Source organism: Coturnix japonica, chromosome 3 (genome assembly GCF_054131305.1).
Source record: "Coturnix japonica strain WE chromosome 3, WE-NBRP24, whole genome shotgun sequence".
Lineage (NCBI taxonomy): Eukaryota > Metazoa > Chordata > Aves > Galliformes > Phasianidae > Coturnix > Coturnix japonica.
Genome location: NC_140665.1, coordinates 54,989,100 through 55,001,532, shown reverse-complemented (window position 1 = coordinate 55,001,532; position 12,433 = coordinate 54,989,100). Strand labels below are relative to the sequence as shown.

At 36.9% G+C, this 12,433-nt stretch overlaps 1 protein-coding gene across 50 annotated transcripts in view; it reads right to left on the bottom strand.

Annotated features, from left to right (window-relative positions):
- Nucleotides 1-5,813: 5,813 nt before the first annotated feature.
- EPB41L2 (erythrocyte membrane protein band 4.1 like 2) overlaps nucleotides 5,814-12,433 on the bottom strand; it is a 93,112-nt gene continuing 86,492 nt past the window's right edge. For all 50 annotated transcript variants that reach the window (XM_015858477.3, XM_015858474.3, XM_085541634.1 and 47 more), the window contains 2 exons: nucleotides 10,493-10,631; nucleotides 5,814-7,081 (listed from right to left, as the gene is read on the bottom strand). In XM_015858477.3, coding sequence (XP_015713963.2) covers nucleotides 10,524-10,631 — 108 coding nt within the window. In that variant the 3' untranslated portion in view covers nucleotides 5,814-7,081; nucleotides 10,493-10,523. The remainder of the gene's footprint in view (nucleotides 7,082-10,492; nucleotides 10,632-12,433) is intronic.

Genomic DNA, 12,433 nt, shown 5'->3' with positions numbered 1-12,433 from the left:
TCTCTCTCACCTCTGGCCAAGTGATCAGTACTTTCATCAGCTCATCAGACACCAGAGACCTCCTGCAATCAACCGCATCATTTTGTTTATGTGGTGCAGGATTTGGTGGGACAGAAAGCACCTTGCTCACCACTCTTTCACCAGCCTACAGAGAAGGACATTCAATATTTAACAAGCTCCTCAGAGAGCTGAGCTACATATACAATGCAAGCAGTCTTATTAAATTGAAAATGCAAAAATAGCAAGTTCATACCAAGCAATGACACCTAGAAATTAAGAAGGGTGATGGTGGGGAACCGACTTATGTTTATCAGCATGTATACTTTGTGTAAGATCGTAGGCTTTCTAAAGTATGTAAACAAAATATGACAGTGATGGGAAACAGAAGGACACCACTGATCTCACCAAAGTTTGAAATAATGGAATGTTGCAATCAGTATTTTTCCAGTTATCACTTTATTCTGAGGACAATTATTGAATAAATGAATAAATTCTTACAAAAATTAATGAAAAAAAACAAAAAATTCTCTGTATGGCCATGTGTGTCTCACATACTCAGAAATCTCCCTCCCCCTCCTGGGAGAATAATGCTCCAAAGGCAGTTCTTAAATCAGAAATATGCACTCTATCACCCAGTTGTTAAACAGACCTTACTTTCACAACATCAAATTGATATACTCAGGATGTTAAGGTGTGCATTCTTACTTACATCTCTGACTCAGGCTTTTACATTACCTAGCAGATATAGAGCAACACAGTCCAAAGTTGAGTATACTTTTCTTGAAACCTAGTGCATCCAAGACTATAAAGGCAGAGAGTCTCAAAAGCTGTCAGTATTGGCCTGCTCCTACCTTTAACAAACTGCTGTTAAGCACTGGCACCAAGTAGCCAAAATAACACTGCTTTCCTTGAAAGACGCATCCTGACCCCATGAAAACAGTAATGATGAAAAAAAGTGATGACGTGTTTAATGCTTCTAAACTTGAATTTATGTCATTAGATATTTAATGTTCAGTAAAGATAAATCAAGATAGTTAACACAGCGACAGTAATGTATTTATGAATACTTACGTGACACAAAGCTTGAGAGCATAAGGTGTAAGACAAATATTCTTAAGAATGCCATTAACTCATACAACTACTACTGACAGTGTAAAGAACAGTCATCTCAAAGGACCTACATTAAAAGCCTGTCTCTTGGTCACACAGATAATGACATCTTCAGCATCAGTGCTCCTGTAAGGTGAAGATGAAACAACATACCTCAGTCAGTAGAGATCCTAAAGTTAGAGGCAGGTATGCTGTCTGAGGAGAGAGATCTGAAAGTTTGATTCTAATGATTTGCTTACAAAAACAGAGAGAGTAGCAGCTTCAAGGAGGGAGGACACCTTCCAGTTTCGGGGATTAGTCCCTGCTGTACTCATTCCATGTATCTCTTGGCAGGGAAAGACAGTCTATCTGGTAGAAGTGGTTCATAGGCAGGATTCAACACACAGGTCACTTCTGAGATCTTGGGTTGCAAACGATGTAAGGTCAGGAACAGTCTTTGTTTGTCCCCTGAATGGATACAGAATAAGAACCATATCCTGCTTGGAGTCCTTACTCAGTGCCCCTCACCACAGGTTGCACTGAAAACACCTGATGGGAAACATTTATTTATTTTTGACAGAGAAAAATCATGCTTAGAGATTATGGATAATTGAAAATGCAAATGGATCCCTGTCTTCTGCAGAAGGATATTCATAGAGACCAGGTTCTTCCGCATTATGCATATGTCAGTCCTACCCAAAATCGTTATTTTACATTTAAAAAACGTGCTGCTGTCACAAAAGCAGTGACAAATGCCAAAAACAGAGATTAAAGCAATTGTACCCTCTCCAGCGCAACTCTTTAATTTCAGATACCCATTCCCACATCACTCAAAGAATGACTTGCCTAGACGACAAATAAAGATACAGAATCAAAGTTTAGTAAGCGTTTTTACATCACAAAATTTTGTTGATTTCACAAAATGCCAGATATAAAATGTTATACAGACAGATAGATAGATAGATATCACTGCTGAAGAGTGCTTTTCTGTAAAATGGTATTAGAGCTACTGAGAAAAATATTTTAGAGATATTAAATAAGGATTATAACAGAAAACCACTAGATCCCTTCACCACAACTGTTGATTAACATGTAGGAGGATCTGTCATTTGGGACTCAGTAACAAGCCATGAATGTCTCCAGGTCTTAATGTCCTTAATACCATTACTGAATCGTGTCAAGAACCACCTGTTTTCATGCTACTGGCATGGAGAACATTATGATATCTTTGTTTTTCTGAGAGGTGAAAAGTATGCATTTAAGCATCACTACAGTGCAAAATCTTTAAGAAGCAAATAGCAAATGCATAGAACAAAAATCTGCTGAGGCAGATAAAAGAAATACAACAATAAGTCTTTGAAAACTGATGAAAGCTGTAAGAGTATTTAGGAAAAGTACTACTTTCTAGTACAGCACTTACTCTTTTGTTATACACATCCCTAGGCAATAATCAGTAGCAGGATTCTGAGTTAGTCATTCATATACACACCTCCAAAAATATCACTGGATTTCCTTCATGCTAAACTGAATAAGCTAACGCTACAGAAGCATTAGCAATACTGCTAATACCTACCTTTTACAAATATTACTAATCCAAATGTATGGTTTCCCAAGTGTAATATAAGAAAGGAAAAAAGAAAGTGGAATCAAGGAAAAATACAACAAAGCAGCCTGAAAAATCAAAACAGTTTCAAACCTGGAGCGGTGTCAGGTCCTCAGTGTGGGATACCAGCTGCTCCAGGTAGCCCATGTTCATTGCAAACGTACCTAAAATCTAAGAAGCTCTTGGTGTGTCCTGGTCAAGGGTACAGTTAATCGTCACTCTGATCTCTAGTATTATATTTTATTTCATCTAGATAATTTCTTCTGTAGCTAAACTAAAAGTTGCTGCTCAGCCTAAGTTGATAAGAAGAATGTGTCAGAAAACAGAACTGTGGAGAGGATTATTCTGGAAGTGATTGAAAAACACCCAAAAGACAATGAGGTCATTAACTGCAGCCAACATGAGTTCATAAGGAGAAAGTCCAGTTAAACTAAATCTTTACCCGTTTAGGACACAAAGGGAAGCCTGTTGATGTAATCTTTTAGACTTTCAGCAAGGCTTTCATCACATTTTCTCACAGTATCCTTCTGGAGAAAATATCCAGAATACAGCTAGACAAAAACACAGTGGTGAACTCAAAGAGTTCTAGTAAATGGGATTACATCAGTCTGGTAGCCCGTCACCAATGGAGTTGTCCAGGGCTCAATTTTAGTGCCAGTTCTCTTCAGCATTTTCATTAATGACTTGAATACACAACTTCAAGGCATACTTAGTAAGTTTGTGGAAAACAAATTGTACAGAGCTGCTGACTCCCTCAAGGGCAGAGAGGCCTTGATGAATGAAAGGGCTGGACAGTCAACCACATGAAGTGCAATGGGAGCAAGTGCCAGATACTGCACATGGGACAAAGAAACTCTGAATGTAGGTATAGACTTGGGGGTGAGAGGCTGGAGTACAGTCCTGCATTTGAAACAGCAGTGTGCCCTGGCAGCCAAAGAGCCAACCATATTCTGGAGTGCATCAGGCCCAGAGCTGCCATCCTGGCAGTGGGAGGGATTGTCCCACTGCGCAGTCCCACCTCAAGCCATGTGCATAGGTTTGAATGCCACAAATAAAAAGCACACAAAAGCAGTACAGAGCATTCAAAGGAGGGCAGCAAGTATGCTAAGGAGTCTGAAGGACAAGACATGAGGAGCAGTTGAGATCTCTTGGTTTCCTCAGCTCAGAGCAGAGGAAGCTGAGGAAAGACCTCATGGCAGCCTGCAGCTCCTGATGAGGGGAGTGGAGGGGCAGCACTGATCTCTGCTCTCTGTGACAGAGACTGGGCCGAGGGAACAGCATGGAGCTGTGTCAGGGAAGGGGCAGATGGGGGTTAGGGGCAGGGTCTGTACCACAGGGCGGTGGGCATGGAACAGGCTGCACAGGGCAGTGGGTATGGCCCTAAGTGCCAGAGTTCAGCACTTTCACACATAGGATCTGAAATTTGGATGGTCCTGCGTGGAGCCAGGGGTTGGACTCAATGATCCCTGTGGGTCTCTTCCAGTTTGGGATATTCGATGAAACACTATTGCAACTGCTTACTGCGTTGAGCAATATCTACATATTTAAACTACCTGTTGAGAGAGTTGTTTGCTTGCCCTTTATGAAGCCTTAATCTAGCAAACAATCTGGAGTACAATTCTAACATTTATTTTTGAACCCTCGGGTGATTTATTAAGTGTTCTGGTATAGAAAGCACGTGAATCACTTCTCTCAACAGTATTTAAGTAGAATTATTTACTCAAATATCTCCTCCAGATTTTCATGAAATGGTCCTACAATTGTATGTGAAATCAGGTAGGTATTGAAAAGGCAGATTGAGAGATGTCTTGAGAACAATTTCTTCTGTTGCATTTTGAAGTTTTTGCTATGGATATGTAAAAAAAAAAAACAAAAACAAAAACAAAAAAACAAACAAAAAAACCCCCCAAAAGTAGCAATGAAAACAAATCAGAATTGCACAGTTTTCCAGAGCATTTAAATAAATGCACACAACCAGAATATCTAAAACATGACTACTTTTACAGCTTATCACACTTGGAGCCTAAGCTTATCTGCATGACAAAGGCTGTTTAATTAGTACATGTTTAATCAATGAAAGTGATAGCTGTGCAGAAGCTATGCTGACCTGAAAGCAGTATTAATTTTTCCCTAGCAAAAGGTTCTGATTGGTATCTGAAAAAATACAGCTTTTAAGGATTAAGTACAATTGCAAGTTAAAACCCACAACTATTGATCTAGAGCCTAACAAACTGTAAAGATCCAACTCAATAAGGAATTGAAAAAATGCCCTATCTTCAACTCAAAGAAGCCCTGCAACTAATATTAGGGCATCAAAAATACCTCTAAGATGGTACAGAGCTGCTGCTTATATACTTTTTGTGTAAATCCACAAAGACATCCCCTTAAATGCACATATTGCCATTTTGACCTCCTCTTACCTATCCAAAACTTGCTGCTCTCTTGACAGTCTCCTTACTTATGCATAGCGTTGTTCTAGTGTTCTTAAGTTACTAGGTTAGACAAGGTTCTCTTTTTTAAAGTCAATTTGTTTTTTGAAGAAAAACATAGAACTGTTATCTGCTATATTGGAATGCAATTAAGAACACCTGTATGTACATAAAAATATCAACATCTTGGCTACTGTTATATTATATTGTCTAAATTATCCAGAGCCAAAACTAGAAGGGATTTCAGTTAATCAAGCATGCTGACAACAGATGGCAGCAATCTAAACTGAGAACAGCACCAAAAATACATTGCTCAGAAAGTGAGAAAAAAAAAAGGACTGAGAGGTTTTATGATTTGTTTTGTTACTTTAAAGTCACAGTACATCCTAACTCGATTAACTCAGTAGAACAGCTGGCAGAGTGGGGCATTTTAACTTGAGTAGTGCTGTCCAAATCTCGCTTTTAAGATTTCTTCTACAAATCACAAACTGAGATACAAATTGGAAAACACTTAAAGAAACACACTGATAGCTTAATAGAAGGCAGATAAGTATGCTAATCTTCAATAAAGCCTGGAATCTATCTGTACTAATCCCTAATACTTCAGGTTCTTTAGTTTCTAGAATATTATTTCAAAATTGATACGCTCGTGTTAAATATTTACCAAATGCAGGCTTGAGCGCCAATAGTCATACAGAGAATAAACAACTTTATTTTATAACAGAATTACAGGAAGCAAAAATATCACTTAATACAACTTCAAGCTGCTATAAATCTAATTTGGCATTTTAACTATACACAGAGTCAAACAGCAAAACAAAGACAAAACAAAAACAACCCCAAAAACAAACAACCCCCCAAGAACTAAATAAAAATGAAATCCAAAATAATTAACAGGTTTTCTCAATGGCAGTCTCAAATGATGGTAGCCTTACTACTTTATGAATGGAATCCACCCCATACTTTTGCTGAGTGTCCTAAAAACCTGCGTTAACCATTAGACAAAGTATCTGAAACATATACCTTCTCAATAACAAATGTCAGTTCTAACATGTAGGCAGTGAGGTTTAATAGAAAGCAAGCATTCTACACGTATATTCAAATAATGGAAGTGTTGAAGTTTGGACACAGTAAGAAAAAAAGCACTAAGGTTTTAAGCTGCCTAGATCTCTTGTTGGGAGAAGGCATTTTGCTATTCCTTCTCTCCCTATCTGGAATGTTGCAGACAGCAAAACGTCTACAAGAAGTTGAGTATTGGCACCAAAGTGCAAAGAGAACACAGTGCTGAGTCAAGAGATTTCTTCGTAACTCCTTCTCCTCTACAGTCTGCCACACCATTTCTGCCCCACAGAGAGGAGAATCTTAGAACAGAAAGAGTTACAGGAGATACCAGTATAAAATTTATCCAAAGAAATATATATTTTCAAATTTTAGGAAAGGTTGTATTTTTATAAAAAAAAAAACCAAAAAACTTTGTTATGTGAAACCATATATTTACCTGAATAATCTGGAAAAAAAAAATAAAAAAATCTGAAAATTACTCCAGAAAGAGATTTCATTTGAAATATTTGGGAAAAAAACTACACCTAAAATAGTTAAGATCCCCTTTTCTGCACAATTACCACCTGCTCCAGTGAACAGTGCCTTCCAGACCCCTGCTTTTGTTCACTTTCATATTCAAGAATCAGCTTCAAAAATGCAAATATTTGTGAAAAAGAAGATCATGCCCTCTACAGTGTCATTAAAAAAAACTAAGCTGGTTAGGAAGTGGTTATAAAAAAAACACAAGAAAGCTTGTAAGGGATTATAGGCCAAAGTTGTTAAAATTGAGTTTGGTATTGGCAACTCGTTCTTAAACTTCTGATCTTCATTGCTAGGCTTGGTACACAGTTGAGCAGTGATGACTTGGAACGATGACAGTTCTTCAAGGTTATGATCATGGCCAGCATAATTTTTGTTTCTGGAAGAAAAAGGAAGGGGAAGATTACATAAGCATGCATAGCAGATGATGGGGCATTTGCAGAGCATGAGATTCAAGAAGTCATTTTTCCCATATCAGTTATTTTGGGGGAGGGTTATTTCACAAAATAAAGAGTGTTGCATGAACTGAAACCTCCTTTGGCCCTAATTGGACAGCAATTCAGTTTCTATCAACGCTTTTCTTGCTTTAGTCTATTTTTCCCTCCTCAAAATTTTCATGGCCTAGTGCATAAAGAGAAATGAAGATATTTGCTCAATTAATAACCCTTAAGACCAGAACATCTTTCACTTTCATTAGAGAAATTAAGCCTAAATTAAAAAAAACAAAACCAAACACTTTAATAGTTGTTGTCAGGGCAAAGTTAAATAAATAAATAAATAATATGGATTCATGGTGTGATTCAATTGTCTAAATGTACTTCCACATCTGGCCCTCACTTGGTGAAGAAGGATGTAAGTCTTCTGACAGCCTGCGCTGCAGACACATTTACGGCACTTCATGTAACTGAAGTTTTTCTGAACATTTAACTTAAAGGCTTACAAAGTTGTAAAGCAATTGGCAAACTCTAATATATTTCAACCACCACTGTACAAGGTATGTATTACTCAAATAAGTGAAGCACACCCTTAAGACACAGAAACAATTCTTTGAGTTTCTGTTCTCAATAAAACTTTTACCAAGTAGTAGAATATTTGATTAAAGAACACTGTCAAGTTTGCAGTTGGTCACTAATGCAGAAATACAGGGAAAATCTGCGCAGACTATTTCTCCCTTCCATGATTAAGTCCCTCCAAAAGAGATGCTACAATTATTTATATTGCACAGATTATGTTGAACACTGATTTGCAAGGCAATTTTGCGGACTGAGACAGTGTGAAATATTTGGCACATTCTACATAGATATAACAAAAGAAGCAGTCCCCACTCCCAAAATCCTTAAATTCATGCTGAATAGTAAGTATAGTATGCAGTGCAATACTATAACAACAAATCCTTAAAAATCAAAATGATTTGTTCTGCTCTCTCAGTGCATTTTTCTACCCTAGATCCTTCTATAAAATACTGAAAAAACAGTGTGTGGGTTCAGCACTGCTGTGTACCAAGGGGGTAATGAAGTTACCTAGAACACAGACATTTCCTTACTGCAAACTAACAGCTTGCAAAAATGGTGTGGATTTTTCAATCCCTTCTGGGACATGTGTAACATTTCTACAGTATTACTATCTCACAGTTAGTGCAGCTCCATGACTGTTGGGTTTTCAAAAGAAAGCTGGAGCATACACGCTCATTGTTTCTCATGTCCCTAAGCAGCAAAGCTACAAGGCAAATCCTGGTGAACGCCAAGAAAAGTTAGTGAAACAACTGCACAGCTCCTCATTTAGTGACTTGTTCCCAAGCATACCAAATATCTCAACAAAACAATATACTCCTCTCCACTATCACCCAGAAACCCCAAATCCCACAGCACAGTACTAGATTGGCAGCCCTTCAGTCCATTCCTTTCCAGTCTGAATCACCTTTATTATACATAGCAAATGAAGACAAATGTTTTGAGGAACAGCAGAGTGCATTTTTAGTTACTGACAGCTGGAGTTGTCTGAGAGCATTGCAACTTTTGAAGATATTTCTAGAAAGGTCAGAACTCTTCTATATCCAAAAGACAACCCTTTGTTATTTCCAGTTTTTAACAATAACAATTTTTATCAATAACAGTATTTAACAGTGTCCCAGTGATGGGACATTCACCCAGTACTTCCAAATCTGACCCATACTGCTTTTGGTTTGCAGAAGTTAAAAGCAAAACTTACTCATTCCTTTTTGAAATACACATTAACCTAACTAACACTGAAGATGTTTTAAAGAGGGCAGCTCAAACTTGCTCCATTCTCACAAAGCCTCCGGATTCTCAGAAAGCTTAAAGAAGAACCAGTCAAAATCTATGAACTCACATTACCAAGAAAAAACAACCTGACCCTTCTCATTCAAGTGCAATCTGCAGGAAGCCAGGAAAGGCAACTGGAACCCTCTCATTCAATAGTGAAGGTCCACATGCATGAAGAGAACCTGAAGCTCTCTTCTGAAGGACACAACCACTGTATAAATTACCAAGGCAAGAATCAAAGCAACTTTAAAATACAAGACAAATTTCTTTTACTGTCTCTCCCTACATTAACAGAGTTTTCCCACATGAGAATGGCCAGCAACCCCTCTGCTCTGCTAAATATGGAGATTAACCAGTAAAAACTGAGAATTCTACTCCAAAATAAAGGATTAAAATAGCGCTGTTTACTTCTTGCTTATTTTTAAATTTCTCTCATTGTGATTTACTCCTTCCAACCTGTATATTTTAAGTTGACTCTACAGTAAACACAACCTATCAAGTTCAAAAACACTGAAGCTTCAGTTTTCATGATACCCATTAGTGTGACAAAGCTGAAGAAACTTGAAGCAAAGCTGGTACTGAGCTTCACAGCATTTGCTTATTACCAGTGAAACAGAGGGTTTTACCCAGCTTCTCATTGTGATCTTTCCACTGAAAAAATCCAGTACAGCATTTCTTTTCATCCCCACAGCTTTGTTATTAGTGACAAAAATATTGCTTTCTTTTGCATGTATAAAATTTGAGCACTTTGGTGGCACTGTGAATTCTGCTGATTACCAAAGCGATTTTTTTGTAAGGAAAACTACCACAGTTTTGACCCTGGCCATTATGGTCTATTTGACTGTAACTGATTCTTGGAAATAGCTCAGAGCGACTGGTCGGTCCAGGCCTATTTTTCTAAAATAAATATTTTAGCATAATAAAACTTACAGAACATCCAATGAAAGTACAGTTATTGGTATATGATAGGCATTACACTTATGAGTAAAGAAAACAACCTTCTATTTATTAACTTCATTCATACTTAGATACAGTGAAAACCAGCTGTCTTAACTAAGACGTTTTAATTTATCTAAAGATATGTTCAACTGTGGGCAATTTCTCTATTGATAACTGCAGTTTTTCTACTAAATAAGCAAAATGTAAGGCAAGGGCTGCAACTGTACATTTCCATTGTAGCACAAACAGAAAAAAAACCACTTAATCTTTGTGCTTTGCAGAAGCCCAAACTCCCTTTAATGTGAAAACCACATGCTGAGCAAGTACCATAGGAAATACCATGAGACCACTATGAGAAACCTGGGAGACATTTAAAAGAAAATGTGAATTTAATATCAGATTAGGCTATAAAATAAAACTTACATTAACTGTCTTCAACTAATGCCCATTTAAATTCAGCATTTCATAATATATAGCAAATACTGTATTTTTTTTTCCAAGTCAACTTATTAGACAAAGCAGTGGAAAATACAGATAGAAACTGAAGCATAATTTTATTAAAAGTTTACCTGAAATGTTTGCTTGAGGGCATTTTAGGTTTTAGTCTTCATCTTCCTCAGCAAGTTCAGTTTCTTTGTGCACCACTACTCTTGTGACAGACATGTCAGGGTGCTGTTCTTTGGCTTCTTTGATTGCCTGTGCCAGAGCCTGCCAACACATTCAAAATACATAGCTTAACAACAGAAAGAAGCATTGAAGAATGGGCCTTAAGGGACCAGGGAATAGGACCGAGGCCTTAAGGGACCTGAGAATGGGTGTGCAGCATGAGCAATTTCAGGAATAATTATTCATAAGTCTACAATTCCTAAACATGAGAAGGCTTGGGAAGAAAACAAAACAAAAGAAACAGAAAACAACTACAAAACACACTAAAATAATGGCTTCAAAAATTTAACACTGATTTCAGCAAGTAGCACATAACCATGAAGTCCTCCCTGTAATGTTTCCATCTCAATTTAGAAGACATACAGTACTTTATATAGGAAGTTTCACAACTTTTGCAACAGATCAGGCAAATAAAGACAAAGTAAGGATGGTCCTATTAAGAGAACACACCTGCACCACATGCATTATTGATGTTTGCTCATGTGATAATCTTACAAATCCGTAACTGTTTGTAACTTTGTACTTTGCAGCATTCCAAATGTAACTTACGCTTTACAAACAACAAATTAAAAGAAAGGAACTGCTGAAACTTAAGAGGCACTTGATGATCACTCTTGATTAACAGTGAATAAACTTTTACCTCTTTTGGGGCCTCTAATTCTTAAATTAGAAGTGCTAGTAACACTTCTATTCTGAAGCTCAAAACTAAAATATTCTTCTCCTATCAAGAATTGTTTTGGCAATGCAAGGGGCAAGAAGACAAAACAGTTTGTGCTTCTCCTATATTTACTGAGGAAATTGCAGTAGAGATTTCTTAAATTTCTGAAGAGCTGCTCACTGCTTTACATTCCAGTGATTAAATATATATAAATAATAATTTCATTTATTTTGCTCCATTAACTACTTATCTCAAAACAAAGAATGGCTTGGAAAATGGTTTTAGTAAAGGTACTGCCTAGTATACTAAAGGTATGGTGTGACCTTTTCAGATGTCACAAGAGAATTGAGCAAAGGCAGACAAGAGCAATGCCTAATGCTGAACAACCCTATCATTTAATTACAAGTTTCAAGAGGAGCTTGAACTTGTCAAGAGTCACTTTCTAGCTGCAGATCAAAATCTGAAATTAAATTCCCTGAAAGCTCTCCCTGTATTATACTAAGAAGTTAAATTAAATTCTGTTGAGCTGTGCAGCTTTCATAAAGTTAGAATTGGATTCACTACAACTTTATGCATAAGGTAGTTTTTCTATCTGTATTATGCAGTGACTATTGATTGACTTTCTCATTGTAGTTTCTTAGAAAAAAAAAAGTGTAATAGTCTCTACAAAGAATAGATAATCACAGTTCTTTCTCAATTCTTTTAGCGTATTTCTTAAATTCAATCTTCTTAATTGGACAGATAGAATTAATTTTAACCTTTATTTCCAAGGCACCATAAAACAAAACTGCTTTGGTTCTAATAGAGATCAGAAGCACCTATATAAGATGCCTGCAGATCAATATATATACACATATATTGTACATAATTCTGAAAATAGAAGCAAAAAACTATTTTACACATTGAGGACTTTATGCCTTGATATATTTCAAAGCTTTTAGTTGAGTTCCACATTTAGATGTTGCTGACACAAAAAGTAGAGACTCCTATCAATCTAGATTAATGTATCAAAATAGATTACTTTAGTCATGCTTTTCTTTCCAAATGACAAAAGCAGCACTAAGCAAATTGGGTCTCTTTGAAAATAACCAATCCCTTTAAAAACCTACTCACATGACCTATAATGCAAAGTTACAAATGCTTTTATCTCAGTCATATTCCATTCACTTAATACCAGAGCTTAAAA